Genomic DNA, 24,854 nt, shown 5'->3' on the forward strand with positions numbered 1-24,854 from the left:
AAGACCCTCATATTTTAATTTTTTTAGGTATACCTTAGATAGCGCTTTTCAAAAAGCGCTGTCTAAGCCCCCCCCTTAGACAGCGCTTTTGCCTAAAGCGCTTTCTAATCCCCCCCTTAGACAGCGCTTTTTACAAAAGCGCTGTCTAAGGTATACGAAAATTTTTGAAGCTTTTGTTTTAAACCACATTTTTTCCAGGTTTATAAACCAGAATTTCTACCTGTTTTCAACCAGATTTTGACAGACAATTATCACATTTTATATATGCCATTTTGGCCTTTTTTCTACCAATTTTTGGCTAACAAATATATATATATATACCAATTCAAACCAATTTTGCCTTAAATGTATCAAAATATATACAAATTTATGTACACATTTACAAGTCATAACATATACTACAAATGTACACATTAATTACACAAATTTATGAACAAACATTGAGCTTTATCATGAATTGACACCACTCCTCTTTGATTTCGTCCACTTGATCCTTTGTATAAAATGCACACTTGAATTCATCAAAGTACTACATAATAATATAACATATTTTGAATTAATTCCAACTATTTAATTATATGAGATATGTGTAAATATAAAAATAACTCATAAGTTAGAAATACATACATCGGTGGGAATCTTTAATCGGCCCAAAGCAAGAGTATCTCGCATAAACCTCAACATGAAATACCCGCAATCTATTTGATTACGTTGTTGAGGACACTACATATGAAAAAAAAATATGGATTATAAATCCTAAGTTTGATTACGTTGTTGAGGACACTACATGTCATATAAATAGTTAGATCAAATTAAGAATGTAACAACTTCCATGAATATATGTCATATAATTGTATATTACCTCTTTTCTTGAAATCGTGGACTCGGTATGCCGTGGAATCGCATTATCTTTTGATTTGGATTTTGTGGGAGTCTATTTAACATAACCAAGGAAACTATGTAAGTAAAATTTTAAGCATAAATTTTAAACTTTGAATATCAGTATCCAAAGGATAAGGGTGGTGCATATTTATATCATTCGCAAACCAAGTGTGCATTACATGCTCAAGATGCAAGCATAAAAATTACAAATGTACAAGGAGCCTCAAGGGCATGACCGCAAGTAAACAATACAACAACATAAAAAACTGCAACTTCTTGGAAACCTTCGGCAGAACAAAATGCTGACTTGTTTTCATCTATTTCATATGTAAAAAAGGAACCTAACGACCTTTCTATTGAGCAGCAACATAGGCATCATTTATCTAAATAGGCATCACCAAGTATTCATTGATTCTAATACGACACTTGCATAACGGATTCAATGCGGCACTCAACAAAATTCAGCAGCATACTTTCTAATTTACCATTAGCAGTTAGCAATGAGAACACTTGTAGTTGACATCAGCAGTTTTAATTTGCTTCCAGTATGAAGTTTAGTACCGAATACTCCGCAAGTAGCAAGCATCATGACATACAAACGCGACATAATGGCATGGGCATAAGTTGCAGCCACTGCAACATGCACAGGCCTCCAAAGCTGCAGCAAACACACTACATAACACACGGCGAAACAGCAATCAGTCAGCAACATGAGTAATACAAACCAGGGCAAATGGTAGCTTACAAAACAGAGCCTGCAATACAAGCTCGGAACCGCAACATCGAAGCTGCAATGCTGCCGAAACAAACGGCAATGCCGGTAAATGGAAGTACGCAATTCGAACGCAGAAAGCTGAACCAAAATGCCATACGGAAAACGCAACCGAACCGTAACACCATCCGGCAAACGCACTACAACCAGCAAAATTCACCTGCAAAAACCATAAACAGAAACCAAAAAGAAAAATCAGATAGAAAAACTTCCTCCAACAAACTGCTAACCAACTTCTCACGTTCATAACATATTGAAAGCTTATAAATACTAACCGGTATTCCACAATTAGGGGGATCCATTTTTTCACAGAATCATCAACAACAGAAAAATCACGATAGGAAGTTTCATTCAGGAAAATTTCAATCACATACAGAAACCTGCTAACAGAATTGACAGTAATACATAACAATAACAATCAAACTAACATATTAACATAACTAAGATCCTGCAGCAACTGAACTATTTTAGCTCTTTAACATTCATCACTAACTTCTAATCCAATAGCTCATTGATAACTAACTAACATCACTAACTGAATTCAAATCCTATAACTAACTTGACAAAATAGAGAACAATGAGCATCTGGCCCTCGACCTATGGGCTTGTTAGCTGATCAATGTTTAACTACTAGCAGAATAGAGAACAATGAGCATTTCACCTTTTCACGTTATTACAAGCTCATCTAGTATTTTAATATTAAATTAGTATACTTTGACAAGTTATAAATGGGAAGGGGGAAGAAAAGAACAGAGATGAGCTGAGCAACACAGCAAGAAATTGAAACAGGACAAACCTGAATCTTGTTGACAGCAGACCTATCACGGTATAAAAGCACTCGCATGCATTTTTCAAGTAACCTGACACCTTCTTCGAATGACAAGTTTTCGTTCCACTCATCACGGAGAATTGGCCTAGCAAGATGATTTCCAAGCCCAGTTGCCACATGGTTGTCCTCATAATTAATGCCAATCATGTTAACCTGGATAAGATACACAAATACAACAAATAAAAATCATACATACAGGTACCTCAACTGTTAGACTGAATGACAAGACAAGCAAGGCATACCGTGCCAAGGTACTTCTGCCCCTTTTTAATACCACCAAGAACAAGTGAGTTCCACAATGGATTGAACTTGTTACGCCTATTATACATCACCCTAGTTAAATAGTTGTGCACCTCCTTAGGCCCTAAAGAATTCCCGTCATCCCACATGTTGTCATTAAGGCTGCAGCAGTCAAAAACAACAGTTAAACAGGAAAGTAGAACTTTCGAAATATCAAATTTGAGGGTAAAATACACAGATGGAGTCTCTTACGGTGTTTAAAAAAAGTATATAAATCAGCCAAGCAAACAAAATGAAGCTGACTGCACAACATTTAACTAATCACACCCTTCTCTACTTCACTTATTTGAAACAATCAGCTCACAGTTAATGACATTCAATATTTTACTTAAACAAAACTACTCACATAAGCTCATCAAGATAGCGCATAATCTCCTGAAAGTCACTTATTTCCCCACTAGCACCAAGAAGGGAGTGCTTTCCAATAGGCTTCAAACGCTCAACACTCTTGTAACGCAGCGTAGATCCATACGAACCTACACCATTAGTTCATTCTATCCATCAATCATCATTGATAGTACATAAAGAGAGACAAATACTCAAAAACTTGAAAGAACTTTGCAAAGATGCCATTTTTTTTACAAATCAGAAGAAAAACACTAAAACCAGCCCTTGTAAGGAAACAACAGAAAAACAGTGAACAAGAATTACTTTTTGAAGAAAATAAAACACTAATAAACAAATTTTCAGGTGAAGTTAAGAATGATTTAGCATCAAACCTCCCATATCAGCAGCCATAAGAATCCCATCTTTGAATTTGATAGCAACGACGGATGATCCAGTTACATACGGATACCTAAAGATCCGAAATCAAAATTTAGGACACAGAAAACAAGTAAACAAAAAATCAAATTACTCGTAGTAGAAACCCTAAAATCGAATAGAAAGAGTATTGATGAATGAAGGAAGATGGAGAGGATACATACAGAGTTCTCTGGCTTTCAGATTTGGAATCCATCGCAAGGAGGAAGGAGGATGAATGAGGGGCGTGGTTGAATTACAGTGACGGCTTAAAACCCAAGATGTGAAAATAAACAAATAAAGGAGAAGTCACTTGTTACTTTCCATCTACAACTCCTCCAAAGTTATTTTAATCACATTTTGCCTCATAATTTAATTCATTATTAGAAATATTGATTTTTTTTTTACTCTCTACCTCAAATATTTTAATCTCAATTAATTTTTTTTTTAATTGAAAGACTTTAAACAGCGCTTTCTCAAAAGCGCTGACTAAGGTCTATATTTAAAAGCGCTTTCTAAAAGCGCTGTCTAAGGGGGAAGCGCTGTCTAAGACCCCCCCTTAGACAGCGCTTTCATTATTTTTTTAGAACATTTTCCGTGTTTTATTTTTATTTTAACCTTAGACAGCGCTTTCTTTTAAAAGCGCTGTCTAAGATGCGCTGTTAAAAAACCTTTTTGGCGTAGTGCTCCTACAGGAGGCTCTACCAAGGTCCAAACTTGGTTTGTGTACATGAAATCCATTTCAAATTTCATGGCTTCTAGCCACTTCTCAGACTCGGGACCAGTTATGGCCTCTTGGTAGGTCACAGGCTCATCTTGATCCATGAGTAATACATCACCTTGATCAGTTATGAGATATCCATATCTCTCAGGTAGTTGACGTATCCTGCTTGACCTACGTTGGTCTTGTTCTACTTGAGCAGGTTGCTCTTCCACAACTTCTTGTGTTTCCTTCTCTAATTCCTCCATAGGTGTATCTATGCTTTGTGATTCTTGAATCTCTTCAAGCTCTACTTTCCTCCCACTGGTTCCTTTGGAAATAAAATCCTTTTCTAGGAAAACTCCAGTTCGAGCGACAAACACTTTGCCCTCAGAAGGATTGTAGAAGTAATACCCTCTTGTTTCTTTAGGATACCCCATAAATAAGCATTTGTCAGATTTGGGCTCAAGCTTAGTTGAAATTTGTCGTTTCACATAAACTTCGCAACCCCAAATCTTCATGTAAGACATATGTGGTCTCTTACCACTCCATATCTCATATGGTGTCTTATCAACCTTTTTGGATGGAACACGGTTAAGTGTGTAAGCTGCTGTCAATAGCGCATGTCCCCAAAAGGAGTTTGGAAGATCGACGTGACTCATCATGGATCGGACCATGTCCAACAGGGTTCGATTTCTTCTCTCAGACACACCATTCCATTGGGGTGTTCCAGGAGGAGTGAGTTGGGATAGAATCCCACACTCTTTCAGATGGTCATCAAACTCTAGGCTTAAATATTCACCACCTCGATCTGATTGAAGAGCTTTAATATTCTTACCTAGTTGGTTTTGTACTTCATTCTTGAATTCTTTGAACTTTTCAAAGGACTCTGATTTGTGTTTCATTAAATACACATAACCATATCTACTGAAATCATCAGTGAATGTGATGAAGTACTGAAAACCTCCTCTGGCTGGTATGTTCAGTGGACCACATACATCAGTATGTATGAGGGCCAAAAGATCATTAGCTCTTTCACCTTTTCCTGTGAATGGAGACTTTGTCATCTTTCCAATTAAACAAGATTTGCATGTCTCATATGATTCATAATCAAAAGAGTCCAAGAGTCCATCTTTATGGAGTTTGGAAATGCGTTTCTCATTTATGTGGCCTAATCGACAATGTCAAAGGTAAGTTGGATTTAACTCGTTAGGTTTCATCCTTTTAGTATTAATGTTATATATAGGCATTTCGAGGTCAAGGACATACAGTCCATTGCTCATTTGTGCAGTAGCATAGAATATATCATTCAAATAAATTGAGCAACAATTGTTCTTTATCATGAATGAAAAACCAATCTTGTCCAAACAAGAAACGAAAATAATATTCCTGCTAATTGCTGGTACATAATAACAGTTCTCTAACTGAATTATTAAACCACTAGGTAGAGTCAATTCATAAGTTCCTACGGCTAAGGCAGCAACCTTTGCTCCATTACCAACTCGTAGGTCAACTTCACCTTTTGCCAATTTTCTACTCCTTTTTAGTTCTTGCACATTTGTACAAATGTGAGAACCGCATCCGGTATCTAATACCCATGATGCTGAAGTAGATAACTTAATTTCAATAACAAAAATACCTGAAGTTGGAGTCTCTACTCCATTCTTCCTATCTTCCAGGTACTTTAGGCAGTTCCTCTTCCAGTGTGCGGTCTTACCGCAATGGAAGCAGGTGCCTTCTTTTTCTATGCTTCCACTAGGCTTCAAAGCAGCAATAATGGGTTTGGGTTTGGCAACTTCCTTGCCTTTCCCTTTATCATGTTTGAGGACAATCCTCATGTTTCGGTACCAATCCAGAAAATTTGTCCCAGACAATTTTTCTTTCTTAAGGTTTGATCGCAATATGTTGTTAGAGGTGTTTGTTGTCATGGTTATCTACATAAGGATTAATGAAAATATAAGTATCATTGACATATTTAATTAGGCCTTTAATTAAACATGCTCCCACTATTTTATTCAAAACAAATAACCCTCATCACTTGATTCGGAAAATCACGTTGGAAGATTTTCTAGTGGGTCGAGATCCATATTTCACTTTGTTTTAAGTCCGCGTAGGCGGATTACACAAAACTAGGTTATTTAGGTAGGAACTCCTTCCAATTGTATCTCATACAACTCTCGAATATTTCAGTTGGGTGAATAATTCCTTATTCCAATCCATCATATGGATCATTCCCAACTCTTGCTTCTAAACATATATATAATCTTATTATAATTTGTTTAGTTAAGTTTGACCCATTGTTTTAACAGTTGGATATTACAATTATCCCATCACACCTTACTAATATATAGATCATGCACCTCGCGTAGGCGAAACCTACATTATCCATTACTAGTCTTGATGAGTATTAAAACTTGGAAAGCATAAACTTAATATTTAATTTGAGGGAATTGCAATTTTATGATCTCACCGGCTTATTTATCATACAAATCGTCTCTCACATGCATCAACATATATTCACATGCATCAACATACATACACATGCATCAACATACATACACAATGAAACAGTTATGGCCCCTAGCGCAATTGTTCTCCCAAGCCAATGAGAGAACCTAAGCTAACCTAATAACGATCTAAGCTTCTCCAAGCAAGATCTTCAAGGTTGTCCTCCTTTAATATTGAATTCTTCTCTAAGCTTCTCCAAGCAAGATCTTCAAGGTTGTCCTCCTTTGATCTTGAAATCTTCTCTTTCTTCATAACATTGACTTCTTCTCTTTCTTCATAACATTACATTCCAGAAGAAACTCGTTTTACATACGAGGGTTTGAGATGAGAAAAGAAGTTACATTAAGAGATCAAAAGGAGAGGCACGACACGCAAGTCGTATTTAAAAACCCAAAACAAAATGAAGGAAGACTAAGGCCATAACTGATCACAACAAGGCAATAATAACAAACACATTATTATTATTATTAATTTTTAATTCCTTTAATTAATTAAAACAAAATTAAATTTCGGCGACCGATCACACTACGCAGAGTTAGCCGGGGGTCCGCTGCCCAGACAGCGGGAACGGGTGTTCCGCTGCGCATAGTCACAAAACAGAAACCCCTAAAATTCTGCCTCTGTGAGTGTGACGACCGTCACAGGCAATTTTGGATCTGTGAGTGTGACGACCGTCACAAAGCATGTGACAACCGTCACAGGCTTGTTACGACCGTCACGCGGCTTGTTACGCTTTGTTACGACCGTCACACAAAGCACGTGACGACCGTCACGTCTATCTTGTTACGCTCGTCACGCGGCCAAAATAACGGAACTTTGAAACAGTCAACAGACCTGTTCCAAAAAGCCCTAAATTCACAACTCCTTTACGGTACAACCCTTGCACCGTCACCAACCCTAATACACCAGTTTCAGACTGTCAAACACACCTCGATTGTTGATTCAGTATGATTGATCAACAGGTCATTGCTTCACCATACTAATGTCGGATTCCGAAGCAAATGACCATTGATCGCTCAAAGGAAAACAACCATTTAGTGTTTGAATGAACGAAACAGAAACAGTATATCACATATACCGTACTTTGCATTAGGATTACTTATATCATATATAAGTTGATCGGTCTCAATTGCGTAACCTATGGACGATCGATGTATCGCTGCTTCACCATACTAATGTCGGTACCGAAGCATAGTCAACATCAATCATCCAACTCGTACACTCATGATGCCAAATTTAATTACCCGTTTAATTAATTGATTTATTCTGTCTTTTAATCATATTAATACAGAAATTAAACAGCTATCCGATTCATGGTTTCGTAAGTGGCTCTGATACCACTGAAGGAGAATTGCGATATAAAACGCAGCGGAAATTAAAATTTTCTCCTTTAGAGATCCTTACGAATGGTCATGATCAGTGATAGAATATTTACCTCTTGTGACGATTGAAACCTTTGGTGCAGATCTCTTGTGACGATCAAAACCTTTGATGCAGATCCACGAAGCGATCACGAACGTTGAACGATGACAACGTCTCTACTCAGTCCACACGAACGGATTCCTTCAATCTCAGTGCTAGCTGGTACGAATGAAGGCTTTGAGTGTGTGTGAGAGAGAGAGAGAGAGAGAGAGAGAGAGTGAAAACGAAAAGAATGCAACCGCCATTAATGCTTCTGCACAAGGGTTCTATTTATAGAACCACTTGTGTGGGCTTCAAGCTAAAAGTCCCACTTAAGTGTATTTTGGCCCATATCTTATAATATGCCCAAAATTACTTAAGCCCATGGTACCTTACCATATTTCGTATTCTACTCAAGTACACTGTACCTTACGATGTTCTATAATTCACTTAAGGGCACCGTACCTTACGGTATTCCTTTGTTACTCTATCTCTCATCAATCCGTCCTTTGTGTGTGACCCTGTAGGTTTTCGTGACGTTGGCAATTGTATTAAATCACGCATTTAACATAATAAACAGTGAGCGGTATCTAGCAACACATCACTGCTACCCTTACATTTAAATTGTATTTCTGATTGTAAACCTTTACATTTAAATTTCCTTGAAAAATAATAATAATAACATTCACATTTTCATTTGCATATCATGCATCATGTTGCATCTTGGTCTTGCTTTGAGTAAGTTTGCCATGGGTCTTATTTCTTTCCTGGTCTTCATCCAGACAAGTTGTCTCACCGGTACAATACTCGAGCTAATTAGTTGAAGAAGATGGACCGCCTAGAACAAGAGAATCGTGAACTCCGTAAAGAGGTGACAACTTTGAGGGACGGTTATGAGAGGCTTACTTCCATGATGGAAGCATTGGAGGCTGTTTAGAATCATCGACCTCCTCCTCCTCAGACTCCACTTCAGGGACCGTGATTTTCGAGATTGTCTCTACGCCCATCTCTGTGGCTTCTATCAGTGCTCCACAACATCACATGCCTTCTGGTTTCCCTTGGGGCATGCCTCATAACTTTGTGCTTGAGGGGTATCAGCCTGTTGTTGAAGTTCTTATGGCTCAACCAGTGATGTCAATACCATATCTTGTGGTTCATGTTGTTCCTTATGTTGAAGAACCTGTCTTTCATGCTGACCAGAGTGAAACCGTTGGTGTTTATGAAAGAATGGATGAGTTTCAAGATCAATTTCAGGCTATGCAAAAAGAAATTCAAGCTTTGAGGGGAAAAGATTTGTTTGGGAAGAATGCTCATGATCTGTGTTTGGTTCCTAATGTGAAGATTCCGCAAAAGTTTAAGGTTCCGGATTTTGAAAAGTATAAAGGCAACTCTTGTCCTCTGATCCATCTAGTGATGTACGCTCGTAAGATATCGACTCATACTGACAACCATTAATTGTTGATCCACTACTTTCAAGACAGTTTGACTGGTGCTGCTATGAAATGGTATATGGGGCTCGATAGTAGTCATATTCGAACATTCAATGACCTAGGTGATGCTTTTGTTCGCCAGTACAAATATAATGTCGGCATGGCACCGGACAGGGATCAACTTCGTGCTATGTCCCGCAAAGATAAAGAAACTTTCAAGGAATACGTGCAGAGATGGTGCAAAATCGTTGCACAGGTTAGTCCTCCGTTGGAAGAAAAGGAAATGACAAAGTTGTTTTTGAAGATGTTGAGTTTGTTCTATTACGACCGAATGGCTGCAAGTGCGCCTAGTGACTTTAATGAAATGGTAAATATGGGTTTGAGATTAGAAGAAGGAGTTCGTGAAGGACGATTGAAAGAAAATGGTCGGCCGAGAATTCCAGAAAGTATGGGAATGGGCTACCCAAGAAGAAGGAACACGATATTAACGTTATCTTGCAAGAGAGACGTAGAAGGCTTCCTAGAAACAGTCAGCGTCATCAACATGTGGAATCTGTAACTCTAGTGATTAATTCTACTCTGGTTGTTCAAGCAACACCGAGTTATCAATCGCGTTTCCAGCAATGCACAAATCAACAGAATCGTTCCTATAGGCCTGTATAATTTGACCCAATTCCAATTACTTATATAGAGTTGTTTCCTGATTTAACTCATAATAATTTGGTGCAAACAAGAACTCTACCAGTTATTCTGAAAGAGCTTCCATGGTGGTATAAACCCGATCAACATTGTGCATTTCACCAAGGAGTGTAACACCTCAAAATTTGCCCTCCTTTCTTGGGACTAGCTTAGCATATTGCATTTCATTTTTAGGACATTAGGCATTTGCATATTGCATATCATGTGGCTAAACAAGTAAGTCATCCTCCTAAGTTTTTCTCAGAAGATAGAGAGGTTAAGAGATTCATGCCTGAGGGTATTATTGAATTGATGATCAATCATCTGAGGGTTGCTCTTCAATTAGGGTTTTATTGGTTCCTCAAGGAGGTTGAGCATTATCTTATTGGCAAGGGTACATCATCATCATCATGGTTATGTCCTCATCAAGGGGCTCATTGTTCATGCTCAGATTCTTTGGGATTAGGGTTTTGACCTCTGGTCAACCCTAATCAGTTGCATTTTACCAGTCAGGGTTCCTCAAGGAGATGGGGTTTATTTGCTTGGATGAGGATCATATGATTATTATGTGGAGCTTACAAGAGCTAAGGGTTCCTTTTGGAGCCAATTCCTCAAGTGGTTGAGGCTCAAGCTGATCAGAGCATTTCCAAGTCATCTGTCAACCAGAAAGTCAACAGAAAGTCAACTGAGGGCTAGGAGGTGGAGAAATGAGTTTCAACATCGCATTCATGTTCAAAAGAGGCTTATTAATCATGTCAAATGCATATCTTGGAGAATTTGAGGTCAGATCAAAAGTTTCCCAAAATGAAATTTTGTCCAACATGAAAGTTGAAGATCTCTCTCTCCCATTTCCAAAAAGTCCAAGATCATGAATTTCGGATGAATGGTTGAGGAAATGTGATCAAATCATTGCCAAGTGTGCTTGAAACTTCAAAAGGCCATATCTTTTGACTCATAACTCCAAATTGAGTGGTTCTTTTTGCAAAATTCTTCTCATGACATGAATTTTCCAAATCATTCATCACATTGCATGAAGATTCATCACATGATCATTTGCTTATTCATGAAGATTTTGGAGGGAAATTCATGAATTCAAAATTGGTGCATCATGGGAACAAATCACCATTGCCATTGTGTTAATTGGAGGATTTTAAGTGAATTTGGCCATGCACATGGCACTGTTCACGTAGGATTACTCCATGCACCATCAAATTTCATATTTTTGCAAAACACCTTATTTTTGCTAATTCCAAATTAACCTTGCTTAATTTTGATTAAGAGTGGATTAGCACATCATATATATACATAATCATAACAGAATTTGGGGATTTTCACCATTTTCTAGATCCAAATTCTCTCTCCCTCCAAAATTTTCTCTCAACCAAAATTCAAAATTCTTCCACATAACATTGAGTTTTTCTTCCATATTCTGGTTTTATGATCTTGATTTAGTGCAGATCCAGCTTTGTTTTGAAGGATTCGTGTGGAAATCAAGCATGGCAAGTTCATGAAGGTGAAGATGGAGTTTCAAATTTGAGCAAGATCTAAGCATCTCCAGGCCTCAATTTCAACTTCAGGATTCATAACAAGTGTTCAGGAGTGGATCTACACAAGTGCCAAGCCTTGGATCTGCCACTGCCATTGTTGGATCTTCAAGAGGTCAAAAATTCGAACCTCTTAATTCCTGTTTTTATGTACATAATCTTGTAGATCGTTGCTTGCTGATTCTGCTGATATAAAGAACATGAAATTTGGTGCATTATTCATGGAGATATGATGATTTGAGTGTTTGGATCCATAATTTTCCTTTCTTCGATTTGCATGATTCTTTAGGAATTAGGTTGAAATAATGGTAGATTTGGATTCCTCATGTTGCAAGCTTTCCATTGGTGTATGAATTTTAAAATTCGGGAAAAAAAATTCGTTGTGAACAGTAACAGCCACCGTCTTCATGAAGAAGACGGTGGTTTCCGCCACTAGCGTCCACCTAGCGTCAGCATAGCGTCCGTTTCTGCATTTGGCTAGGGCATTGATGAAACGACGTCGTTTCGTCCTGGAAGCGCCCCTCGCTTCGATTCCGGCTGGGAGCAATTGCCATTTTATTCAATTCTTTTCATTATTTCATGTTTTTTTTCAATTTTTATTTCATTTTTTCCATGATCTTCAAAAAATCATAACTAATTGTAGAATGATCCAAATAATTCCAGGTTTTTTGCTACTTGATCCTTGAAATGTCTAGAATTTTATGATGTTAATTTCTGGAATTGTGCATGGCTGGAATTTAAATTGTGTTAGGATAATTGAACATGTGTGCATTTGGACCTTGTCTCATTCATCCTATCATAAAATGCTTGATATTGATCCAATTGCCATGAAATTTTGTATGATTGTTCCTAACATGTTGATGGATGTTTGAGGCTTGATTGTGAATTTTTCTCATTTGCCATTTCTATTTTATGCACATGTTTGTATGGTGTGACAATGTGTGTCACACAATTGGATGATCAACTTGTGCATTTTCATTTCCATATCAAATGAGCTTCTCTGTTTATGATTTTTGGTATGATGATTGTATTAGACATTTTGTATGCTCATGAAAATTTCCAGAATTGTTTGAGCCATTTATGATTTAATGTGCATTTTCTCATCTTGTATGTCCATTTGAATGCATTGAATTTGCCTTTGACTTCTCTTGCTCACTACATGACTTTGCCATTTGATTTTGATTTGGTCCTTCTTAGGACATGTTCTTGATTGAATGTAGTTGCTTCATGTTGAATATTAAGTTCTGTTTTGACTTTTTGCCCCACCTTTGACCCTAGCCTTTGAGCTAGTGGTTTGTTCTCATCCTTTGGACTTTGTGTTTCAGGTTTCAAGCAGTTAACCACATTGGTTGATATGATCTCATCATTTGAGATACAAGTTATTTTAGTTGACTAACCTTGCTGTGTTATAGGTCTTGTGGATGATGAATTAATTTAGTTTTCTTGCATCTCATGCCTTGCATTGATGTTGTCTGATGATTGGTTGTCTCACTGTTGGACTTTCTGATTGTTTTGTCTGAATACCATACTGATTGGTTGGTTGCTTACAGGTACTTTAGCCGCTTTAACTCATTATTTGAGTTGCTTTTCTTGGCTTGTGGTTGGCATACCACTTAGGTAACTTCCTTAACTTCATGTAGTCTGGAAGACCTGTCATGTTATTTTGGCAGGCACCTGTCTGAAGCCCTCCTTAAGAGGCAATGTTTGTGGTTGTTTATCTTTGTGCCTTGTACATTTAAAGACCTCCTAAGTGAAGAAGCATTGGCAGATAAAAGGGATGTGCAATGCATCCCCTGCTACTCAGTTGTGTCATTCATCTTGCTCACACCCTGTGTTGATGCACTTTGAATAAAAACCCAAAATCTTGTTGTGTCAAGTCATGTGGAATAGAGTCCCACATTCTGGACTCCCACACATTCTTTGATTCAAGATCTCCCAGGCCTGGGTTAAGAGCTATGAGGCATAACCCTCATCTCCATTTCATCTGCTCACCCTAACTCTCAATGTTAGAGGTTAAGAGCCTGACTACCCATTTCAGTATCTGGCTTGTTTGTCAAGGTCGATATGACCCCTTGACTAAAGCCCAACCTTGCTTGAGCCCCATTGGTTGTGTATAGTGTGTGCTGACTGCTTTTGATGTTTATCTATTTTGCTTTTCATCTCCTTCCTGTAGGAGTCGTATGATCAACTTTCGAGGAAGTTGAATGTACGTAGGGATAGACTTGAGTTGACTCACTGCCTGTGTGAGTCAAGCTCTTGTTAGAAACCTCAACCTAGGACTATTGTGGATTACATGATAACTATTAGGCTCGAGTCAGTCTCCCTTTTAGTTTGTCATTTCCCAGTCTCTGGTTAGGATAGAAGTTTCTCCCCTGTTAAGGGGAACTACGTCGCCCTGATCCTCATACCAGATGAGGTACGTAGGCAGGAGATCGTGCGAGATCTCTCCGGGCAACCTTTTATTTTTTGTGTGTGTTTGCCTGACAGCTATTAGGCTCGAGTTCCAGACTCCCTATTAGCTTGTCTGTTTGATAACCTTTTTGTAGGTGTTAGGAGTTGGATGTAAGACCAACGATTGGCATTCCGTTTCCTTCTTGTGGTGTGTTTAGAGTCTGATGTAAGTCCAGCGATTGGCATTCGGTTTCCCGTTTGTTTGTTGTGTGCTTGGAGTCTGATGTAAGTCCAACGATTGGCATTCGGTTTCCTTTTCGTGTTTGTTGTGTGTGGAGTCTGATGTAAGTCCAGCGATTGGCATTCGGTTTCTTTGTTTGTATTTGTTGTTTGGAGTCGGACATAAGTCCATTGATTGGCAGTCTGTTTCCGCTTGTATGTTTCTTTTGACGTCTCAGCGTTTGTGCGTGTGTTTTGTTTCGGCGTGCGTTAGCCGAACTACGACAGCTCTGATTCTCATTCCAGATGAGATACGTAGGCATAGGATGTGATATCCTAGCGAGCCCGCTTCCCATTTCCCCGAACTACGTTGACTCTGATGTTTGTTTCTGAGAAACTACGTAGGACCAGGATGCGACATCCTGCCGAGTCCGCTTCCGTCTCCTTCCACCTGTGTTTTATTCCAGTGTGTGTGCATTCTTTTTGAGCAGTTATTCAGCAACCTTATTCTATTCTTTTGAGCGTGGATCCCGTCGAGTATGACGGACGTGAGGGGTGCTAATACCTTCCCCTCGCGTAACCGACTCCCGTACCTTGTAATCTCCGGTCGTAAGACCATTTCCTTTCCAGGTTTACTTCGAGCGTTTCCTTTCCCTCTTTTGGGATAAATAACGCACGGTGGCGGCTCTGTTTGTTTCTTTTTCCCGTCGGTTGTTTTTCGCGGATGCGACAGCTGGCGACTCTGCCGGGGAATAAAGAAGTTGACCTCTTGCTGGTCCATCTTCCCTAAGCGAGTCATTCCTAGCGCTCTCTAGGGTAGTTTAGGTTGCTTGTGTTGTTGTATTTATTACATTCATGATTATTATTTTGTGTTTATTTGCATATATGTTTGCATGCATCATATTATTATTGTGCTGATTCTGTACAGGTTGGTTCCTCTGATTTGGGGTGGGTGTTCTGAGTGGGGCTAAAACCCAGGCCCGAGTATACACCTAGGATTAGCGTGGTCTCATGTTGCCTCTCATGTTAGGTCAACATGTTTTTGGCGACGTGACATACCACAAGCCGGACGAGGTTCTTTTGAGAGAGCTCTTCCTTTGTGGAGTATCCATTTTGGTTGAGTTACCTCATCTGAGCTGGTGACTTCGGTGACCGTTCTTTCCCGGATCTTTGGTTTAGACGATCTTATGAGAGCTGCAGCGGCACACCCGAAAGGGCAAACCCGTTGAGTATCTTGTCTGACTGTCGAGACCATTATCCGCCTTAGGATGACCTGATTAGAATTCACCTGTGAGGGGAGGGTTGATTCTTACAGATGCATGTTCTGATGGTGACTTTGATGGTGACTAATGGTTCAGATATCGATCAGAGTCCTATTTATAAGTCGGATTTATGGATTTATTTCCGAGACGCCGGAGTTCTGCCCGTGGTATTTATCAGTGGGGATCCGTTTATTTCTGGATTCCCTGGGCTGGTTCAGAGGATCTTGTGGTTATCTGTTCAGAGGACTTTCTGGTGATGATGGTGATGTATCCTTAGGTTCCGTTTATTTCGGAACTCCCGAGTAGGATTTGTGGTTACTCAGTACCTCAGATGGTTGTGATCAGTCTAGAGGCCGTAACTCAGTGCAGTTGATGTTCAGATGACTTGGAGGATGGCACAGTGCATTGCATTCATACATCAGCATCATTCCCATTTTGCATTTATCTGCATCTAACTCATGTTTATCCATATGCAGGGGACGTTCTTGATCGAGATCCTGGTTGAGAGACTTCTTTGTTCCAAACATGAGGACCGGCTTGAAAGACGATGTTGTCTACAGTTTCTTCGACCCAGAGATTGGTGTGCTGAGAGATATGATAGCATTGATTACACCTGACCGTGTGGGGATGTTCCGTGAGACTTATGGGGGTATTCTGAAGTTGGTTTTCAGGCTCACAGATACAGATAGGAGTGCCATCCATACTCTTCTCCAGTTTTATGACCCGGGTTTGAGGTGCTTTGTTTTCCCGGATTACTTGTTGGGACCTTTGATGGAGGACTATGCCAGTATCCTGGGTATTCAGATCAGAAACCAGATTCCATTCTATGTCACTAAGGATGAACCTGATGTTGCTGAGATTTCTCGTGCTCTTTATTTGAGCTCAGAGGTGGCTAAGGGGGGTTTGAAGGAGAAGGGAAAGTTGCCCGGTTTCCATCTGAGTTTCTTGGAGGCTAAGGCCAAGGAGCATGCTGTTTTGGGTAATTGGAGGGTCGTTTGTGCTTTGCTTGCTATGAGCATCTATGGAATCATCATGTTTCCTAACCAGAAGAACTTTGTAGATATTAATGCTATCCGGTTGTTTATGCAGAGGAATCCCATTCCTACCCTGGTTGGAGATGTCTATTACTCGGTCCATAATCGGAACGAGAAGCGGCGTGGGGGATTGATCCGATGTTGTGCTCAGTTGTTGTACAAATGGTTCATGGGGTATTTGCCTTCCAAAGGTGCCTTTGTCTTTCTTGATCCTACTGTCAAATGGTCAATCAGGTTGATGGGTTTGCGAGCCAAGGACATAGCTTGGACTCACAATGGTATGGCTGGACGAGATTTCATTTACAATTGTGGGAGTCTTCCCAATGTGCCTCTTATAGGAGTTCAAGGTTGCATTAATTACAACCCGGTGCTTCTTAGGAGACAAATGGGGTTTACTGTGGAGGGTCCTCCTCTCGGGCGAGAGATTCAGGAGTCTTTCTACTTCCCAATTGAGGGTAATCAGCCAAAGTTAAGGCAAGTGTCTGATGGGTGGCGTGACATTCAGAGGAAGGGCAAGGTTCCTTTTGGTAGGGTTAATAGCAGGTCTTTTCCTCCGTTTGATGATTGGCTTAGGAAGAGGATTGAGCTCACACATCTACCATTTCCTGGGGGTGATCCTTGGTGTCCATTGATTGAGGGGCCGTGTTCTTCTGTCAGCATGGAAGAGTTTCTTGAGATGAAGAAGGCCAGAGATCAGCTGCAAGCAGAGAAGATTGAATTGGAGATGATTGTTGCTAGAATCCAAATGGCTAATTAGGAAATCAAAGGGAAAATAGAAGACCAGGATAAGAGACATGCCATTGAGGTGAAGCGCTTTGAGATAGACACCGCTTATTACCGCAAGATCAGCCAAGCTTTGGAGTCGTCTACAAAGGAGCACGACATCACTAAGGAGAAGTTGGCTAGAGATTTGAAGGTTATTGAAGATGAGAAGAGGAGGCAGGTCCTTGTGAAGATTCAGAGGGAAGCTAAAATCAAAGTCCTTACCACAGAATGAGAAGCGGAGAAAGCGAAGATTAGGGCTGAGAGAGATCATTATCTTGCTGAGAGAGATCATTATTTCCGACAGATGAAGATTCACCAGAAGGAGGTGGGAAGATTGCAGCAAGAGAACACCGAGCTCAGGTTCGCCGTGAAGTTTACCAAGATGGTTGATGATGCAGAGCCTTCTGTAGGACCTTCTTCGGTGTAGACTTTTGTTGTTATTGTGTTGGATTACCGTCAGGCATGTTGACGGAATCCACTTGCTTGTATTTTCTTTCTGATTCTGGAGAATTGTATTTGATTTGTATCAGCCTGATGTATGACTCTTGCACGTATGGTGCACTTTTAATACACAGTGGTTATTATCATTCATTGATCGATCTTCAAGCTTTATTTGTATGCACTCACATAGCACACACATGGTTGGGTGATATCTTTGCTAAATCATATATCTCTGCTCTGAATGGCAAAACCAGACGATTGATGGCAGAATGTTGTTGTCAAATTATTATCTGTCTCGATGAAACCAGGATCGAAAGACAGAGTATTCCTCATATGGATAGACATTGCATTCATGCATGAATCATAATAACTTGTCTTCTATTTTGCAGGTGTCGGTCTCTAACGTGCTTGATTGTTTTAGGAATCATTGCTCGCGCACGTAGAATCATTCCTTTGCACGCAGCACATCCGCACAGATATCCTACTAGACGCAACAGATCCAGGCTGATGGATCTACCCAACACAGATATTCTCGAGCTGAAGGAGAAAATGAACGAACTGATCAATGTCATGCAAGGGTTTGCCGTGGGGCAGAAAGCACTTGCTGATAAAGTGGAGAAGCTCGAGCGGGCTTCAGCTGCTAACAGTGGTATCAATTTAGAGGGTGTCTCTAACCATGGCCTTGGTGGTTCCAGGGATGGGGGAGATCTCTGAAAGAAAACAACTGCTGGTGTGGTGACAAATAACGGAGGGGGTTTCGGTGTTGCCACAGGCAGTGGACCAGGACCGGTGGGCAACAACCTGAAGGATGGCCTGTTTCCTTCTTTCTTTGGGGCCGAGGAAGATAGAGAAGAAGACCAGTTCTCTGTGCTTAATGAACAGTTCGGTCAATACGGTGTCCAACCACCCAATAAGGAGATTCAGGTGTTGGCGGAGAAAATCAGGGCTTTGGAAAGTTATGCGACTCCGGGGGTTGTCAATATGTCGAACATGGGGCTTGTTGAGGGGATTGTGATCTCGCAGAAGTTTAAAGCGCCTGCGTTTGACAAGTATAATGGGAGTTCTTGCCCGGAAACTCATCTCCAGGCTTTTGTCCGAAAGATTTCTGCTTATACAATGGACCAGAAACTTTGGATGTACTTCTTCCAGGACAGTCTGTCTGGGGGATCTTTGGAATGGTACACCAAATTGAAATCTTCTGACATTAAAAGTTGGCAGGATCTTGGGGATGCATTCTTTAAACAGTATCAATTTAATGCTGATATGGCGCCTAGCCGTACCCAATTGCAGGGTATGTCTCAGAAGCCTAATGAGGGGTTTAAAGAATATGCACAGAGGTGGAGGGAGCTGGCTGCCCGAGTCCAACCTCCATTGGTGGATAGAGAAATGTCTGACCTATTCGTGGGTACCCTTCAGGGGACATTTGCAGAGAGAATGGTGGGATGCCCGGTTACCAACTTTGCTGATATTGTAGTGGCCGGTGAAAGAATTGAGAGTTGGTTAAAGATGGGAAAGATCTAGGGTAGTGCTTCGTCGTCTGGATCGAAGAAGCCCTTTGGGAATGGTCAGAGGAAGAAGGAGGGTGACACCAGCGTTGTGTATGCCCAGAGGGGACAGAGTAGGGATCGTTACTACCAACACACTGTTGCGGTAACCATTCCTGCTGATAATCAACAGCAACAACCGCAACAACAACGACAACCATTTCAACAGAGACCGCAGAGGGCCGGGTATCAAGTGCGAGGGCGAATGACTGATCGTCTATTTGATAGGCCACATGTGACCTACTCGTTCTTGTTGAAAAAGTTGAAGGACTTGGGGTTGGTTCAGCTGAGAACTTTGGCTCTAGTGAGACCCGATCAGAGGCCTCCCAGCTATGATGAGAACGCCAAGTGCGAATTCCACTCAGGTGCTCCTGGACACAATGTAGAAAATTGTAAAGCTTTTAAGCATGTTGTCCAGGACCTGGTGGATTCTAAAGCTATCAATTTTGCACCATCTCCAAATGTTAATGCTAATCCCATGCCTGCGCATGGTCAAATGGGGGTGAATGCAATTTCTGAAGATGGTAGAACCGTTGGACTGATAAATGTGGACCAGTTGAAGACTCCATTGGCTGAGGTCAAGAGACAATTGTTGAAGAATGGGGTCCTCCCGGGTTGTGATGACTGTTGTGCTGCGTGCACTGTTGCTCATAATGGGTGTGTTTTATTGAGGGAGGCTGTCCAGAAGATGATGGATGAGGGAAGCCTCAGATTTGAAAAAATTGATTTGGGAAAGGAGGATGTCTCCACCATAACCATCTATTTTGTTCCGATTGATTTGTCAACACTGGCAGATGCGGCTCCAGTTACCATCACGGTACCTAGGCCAATTCCCTATGACAATGATGATGCGGTGTCGTGGCATTATGGTGAAGAGGTCTATTGCAATGGGGAGAAGTTGAATGATCAGACTGCGGATGAAACCACCGTTTCAAAGGTGGATAATGTCGGACCCAGTGGTTTCACTCGCAGTGGAAGGTTGTTCGCACCTGATGCTTTGAGGAGTGGGGATGGAGAGAGAGAAAAGAAAGATAAGGCCGAGGCTTTAGCCAGGGCAAGAGGGAAGCAGGTGGTAAATGAGGGTACTCCTGTGGTGACACCGACGCCCGTAGGGTCGGAAAGAGAACTTGATGATGAAGCTGAGGAATTTCTGAGAATCATCAAGAAGTCAGAGTACAAGCTTGTTGACCATCTGCAGCAGACTCCATCCAAGATCTCAATCTTGTCCTTATTGCTGAGCTCCGAGGGGCATAGGGAGGCTTTGCTGAAAATCCTGAAGAGAGCCTATGTTCCCCAGGAGATAACAATCAATCAGTTGGAGACGGTGGTGTCAAACGTCAATGCCAGCCATGGGCTGGGTTTCACTGATTTGGATCTGACTGTAGACGGGCGGAATCATAATAGGGCATTACACATTACCATGGAGTGTAAAGGAGTCGTGCTTTCGCACGTGCTGGTTGATACCGACTCATCTTTAAATGTGTTGCCTAAGAAAGCCCTGGCAAAGCTGGATTGTGATGGGTTAATCCTGAAGCCCACTGACCTGGTGGTGAGAGCTTTTGACGGTTCGAAGTGGGCTGTGTTTGGGGAAGTGGATCTCCCCGTGAAGATTGGGCCCGAGGTGTTTAAGTCTGTATTCTATGTTATGGATATTCAGTCGGCATACAGTTGCCTGTTGGGTCGCCCGTGGATACACGCTGCTGGGGCAGTGACTTCGAATTTGCACCAGAAACTGAAGTATATCTGGGACAGGCAGGTCGTCACCGTTTGTGGGGAAGAAGATATCTTCGTCAGCCACCTATCGTCGTTCAAGTATGTTGAAATGGACGGTGAGATATGGGAAACACCAAGCCAAACATTTGAAACCGTTAAGGTGGAGAATGCCATTTTTGCCAGAGAGGAGAAGCCGTCCATTTCTTTGTACAAGCAGGCCGCTGAGGTGGTGAAGAATGGAGAAGCTCCTGGTTGGGGAAAGATGATGGATATCGCCGCCAAGAAAGACAGATTTGGGGTTGGTTATCAGTCAGGCCGAGGCTCGTCTGGACATGGCATAGGACGTCGTCCGCCATTCACGTTCACCAGTGCTGGAATGCTAGATCCAGATCGCATCTGTATGGTGGGTGAAGAGGTCGACAGTGACTGTGAGATTGATCAGTGGATAAAACCGTGCGTACCAGGGATGGAGATCCAGAACTGGAAGGCCGAAAAGATCATCACTGTCACTCTACGTGAAGAATAATATTTCCTGTTTTTCAATTTTGTCTGCATGAAAACCATACGTTTTGCCCGTAACGTAATGGTTCATTGTAAGGGCCACCTCATGTGTTCATTTTGCAAAATTCGCATCATAAATAAAAAGGATGTTTTTCATAAAAAGCGGTGTTCCCTGTCTTTCATTTATTTTTGCAGTTTAATAAAAATAAAAATAAAAATGGCAATGTTTTCATTTTCCTTTTTCGTTTGTTTCGTTCCGGTTCTAAAGCAATGCATGAATCAACATTAATGCAGATGCGATCATCTCCGGATCTCATTGATAACAATCCTGTTACACCCTCATATGACTTCGACAATCCGATCTATCATGCCGAAGAAGAAGGCGAAGAAGATTGTGAACTGCTGGAGGAATTAGCCAGGTTGTTGAAACAAGAGGAGAAGGTGATTCAACCGCACGAGGAGCAAGTTGAGATTGTGAATCTGGGTACCGATGAGGTCAGAAAAGAAGTGAAAGTTGGGGCCGCTTTGGAGGCAAATGTCAAGAGCAGAATGGTAGCACTATTGAAAGAATATGTTGATATCTTTGCCTGGTCTTATCAAGATATGCCAGGGTTGGATACCGATATCGTTGTGCACAAGCTACCATTGAGAGCAGATTGTCCTCCAGTGAAGCAAAAGTTGCGCAGAACTCGACCTGAGATGGCCGTGAAAATTAAAGAAGAGGTTCAGAAGTAGTTGGATGTTGGTTTCCTTGCTGTCACTAATTATCCGCCTTGGGTCGCGAATATTGTGCCGGTCCAGAAGAAGGATGGGAAGGTGAGAATGTGTGTGGACTACCGGGATCTAAATAGAGCTAGCCCGAAGGATGATTTTCCATTACCTCACATCGATGTGTTGGTAGATAATACAACTCAATTCTCGGTGTTTTCCTTCATGGATGGCTTTTCTGGCTATAATCAGATCAAAATGTCGCCAGATGATATGGAGAAAACAACGTTCATCACACCATGGGGCACTTTTTGCTATAAGGTGATGCCATTCGGTCTCAAGAACGCCAGTGCTACTTACCAGAGAGCCATGGTGACTTTGTTTCATGATATGATTCATCATGAAATCGAATGCTATGTTGATGACATGATAGCGAAGTCCCAAACAGAAGAGGGGCATTTGGTAGATCTGGCCAAGCTGTTTGACCGGTTGAGGCAATTCAGACTGAGGTTGAATCCGAATAAGTGCACGTTCGGAGTGCGGTCCGGTAAGTTGTTGGGGTTTATTGTAAGTGAAAGAGGAATCGAGGTTGATCTTGCTAAAGTAAAAGCAATACAAGAAATTCCTGAACCGAGAACAGAAAAAGAGGTTCGTGGTTTCTTAGGTAGATTGAACTACATTTCACGGTTCATATCTCATCTAACAGCCACGTGTGAACCAATATTTAAGTTGTTGAGAAAAGATCAAACGGTCAGGTGGAATAATGATTGCCAAGCGGCATTTGAAAAGATAAAAGAGTATTTGCAGGAGCCTCCGATTCTGATGCCTCCTGTGGAGGGACGAGCGTTAATTCTGTACTTGACGGTCCTCGAGGGGTCTATGGGGTGTGTATTGGGGCAGCATGACGAGTCTGGTCGAAATGAGCATGCCATATACTACCTTAGCAAAAAGTTTACCGACTATGAAACAAGATATTCACTGCTCGAGAAAACTTGTTGTGCTTTGGTATGGGTTGCTCGCCGACTGAGACAGTATATGCTGGTTCATACCACTTTGTTGATTTCCAAGATGGATCCAATCAAGTATATTTTTGAGAAGCCATCATTGACCGGACGGGTTGCAAGATGGCAGATGATTTTGACCGAGTATGATATTCAGTATTCCTCTCAGAAAGCAATCAAGGGGAGTGTATTGTCTGATTACCTCGCCCAGCAACCCATTGAGGATTATCAACCGATGAAGTTTGAGTTCCCTGATGAGGACATCATGTTTCTCAAATCGAAAGATTGTGAGGAACCTATCCCGGAGGAGGGGCCTGACCCTGAATCCGAATGGATTTTGATGTTTGATGGGGCCGTTAACGTGAATGGTAGCGGTGTTGGTGCTGTTTTGGTTACGCCGAAAGGATCCCACATTCCTTTTGCTGCCCGGCTAACATTTGAGTGCACCAACAACGTGGCTGAATACGAAGCTTGTATCTTGGGGATTGAAGAGGCGATTGATTTGCGGATCAAGAACCTTGTTATATATGGAGATTCAGGTTTGGTTGTGAACCAGGTTAACGGGAAATGGTATACGCATCAATCTCATTTAATTCCATACCGGGATTATACGAGGAGATTGTTGACGTTTTTCACCAAGGTGGTTTTGCATCATGTGCCTAGAGAAAAGAATCCTTTGGCAGATGCTTTGGCTACTCTGGCTGCCTTGATTAAGGTGCAGTGGTGGAATCAGTTCCCCAGTGTTGAGGTGGGACGTCTGGATAAACCGGCTTATGTGTTTGTTGTTGAGACAGCGCCTGATGATGAGAAGCCGTGGTATTACGATATCAAACGCTATCTGGAAACCCAAGAATATCCTGAGGGAGCATCCAAGAAGGACCGAAAGACTCTGAGGAGGTTGGCCATGGTGTTCTATCTGAACAAGGATGGGGTTTTGTACAAGCGAAATTTCGATTGGGTTTTGCTTAGATGTGTTGATGACAGAGAAGCAAGCCAATTGATGAAAGAAGTACATGAAGGGTCGTTCGGTACCCATGCCAGTGGAAATGCAATGGTGAAGAAGCTGTTGAGGGCAAGTTATTACTGGATGACAATGGAGGCCCAGTGTTTCAATTTCGTGCGGAAGTGTCATAAATGCCAGATTTATGCTGACAAGGTGCACGTGCCTCCGAATCCGTTGAGTTTGATGTCGTCTCCGTGGCCGTTTGCTATGTGGGGCATTGATATGATCGGAAAGATTGAGCCTATGGCTTCGAATGGGCACCGATTCATATTAGTGGCTATTGATTACTTCACCAAGTGGGTGGAAGCAGCCTCTTATGCAAACGTGACAAAGCAGGTCGTTGCCAGGTTCCTGAAAAGAGACATCATTTGCAGATATGGGGTTCCCGAAAGAATCATTACTGATAATGGTTCTAATTTGAACAACAAGATGATGGCAGAACTGTGTCGGGAGTTCAAGATTGAGCATCACAATTCTTCTCCTTATC

At 41.3% G+C, this 24,854-nt stretch overlaps 1 protein-coding gene across 4 annotated transcripts; it reads right to left on the minus strand.

The window, feature by feature from the left end:
* Window positions 1-316: 316 nt before the first annotated feature.
* LOC127087010 (proteasome subunit beta type-4) lies at window positions 317-3,885 on the minus strand. Of its 4 annotated transcripts, none has more exons than XR_007789759.1 (10): window positions 3,710-3,885; window positions 3,503-3,579; window positions 3,130-3,259; window positions 2,726-2,885; window positions 2,451-2,636; window positions 1,628-1,814; window positions 1,368-1,540; window positions 863-934; window positions 628-723; window positions 317-529 (listed from the first exon to the last, which is right to left on the minus strand). XR_007789759.1 is itself a non-coding variant. In XM_051027844.1 (7 exons), exons 1-7 carry the CDS (start codon window positions 3,739-3,741, stop codon window positions 1,437-1,439), a joined length of 876 nt encoding a protein of 291 aa, XP_050883801.1. In that variant the 5' UTR covers window positions 3,742-3,885; the 3' UTR covers window positions 984-1,436. The 4 variants fall into 4 exon arrangements, 2 of the variants coding, with proteins under 2 accessions (XP_050883801.1, XP_050883802.1); XR_007789760.1 differs by having other exon boundaries at window positions 1,356-1,540; XM_051027844.1 differs by lacking the exons at window positions 317-529; window positions 628-723; window positions 863-934 and having other exon boundaries at window positions 984-1,540.
* Between the last annotated feature and the right edge of the window lie 20,969 nt (window positions 3,886-24,854).

This window comes from Lathyrus oleraceus, chromosome 5 (genome assembly GCF_024323335.1).
Source record: "Lathyrus oleraceus cultivar Zhongwan6 chromosome 5, CAAS_Psat_ZW6_1.0, whole genome shotgun sequence".
NCBI classification, from domain to species: Eukaryota; Viridiplantae; Streptophyta; class Magnoliopsida; order Fabales; family Fabaceae; genus Lathyrus; species Lathyrus oleraceus.

What these genes read in the sequence shown, in the direction of transcription:
- LOC127087010 (XM_051027844.1), bottom strand. Translation starts at nt 3,741, where the DNA reads ATGGATTCCAAATCTGAAAGCCAGAGAACTCT. An exon ending in GGCAGAAGTACCTTGGCACG is followed by an intron (nt 2,637 to 2,725) that starts GTATGCCTTGCT and finishes TATCTTATCCAG; the next exon opens with GTTAACATGATTGGCATTAA. An exon ending in TGTATTGCAGGCTCTGTTTT is followed by an intron (nt 1,541 to 1,627) that starts GTAAGCTACCAT and finishes TGTTTGCTGCAG; the next exon opens with CTTTGGAGGCCTGTGCATGT.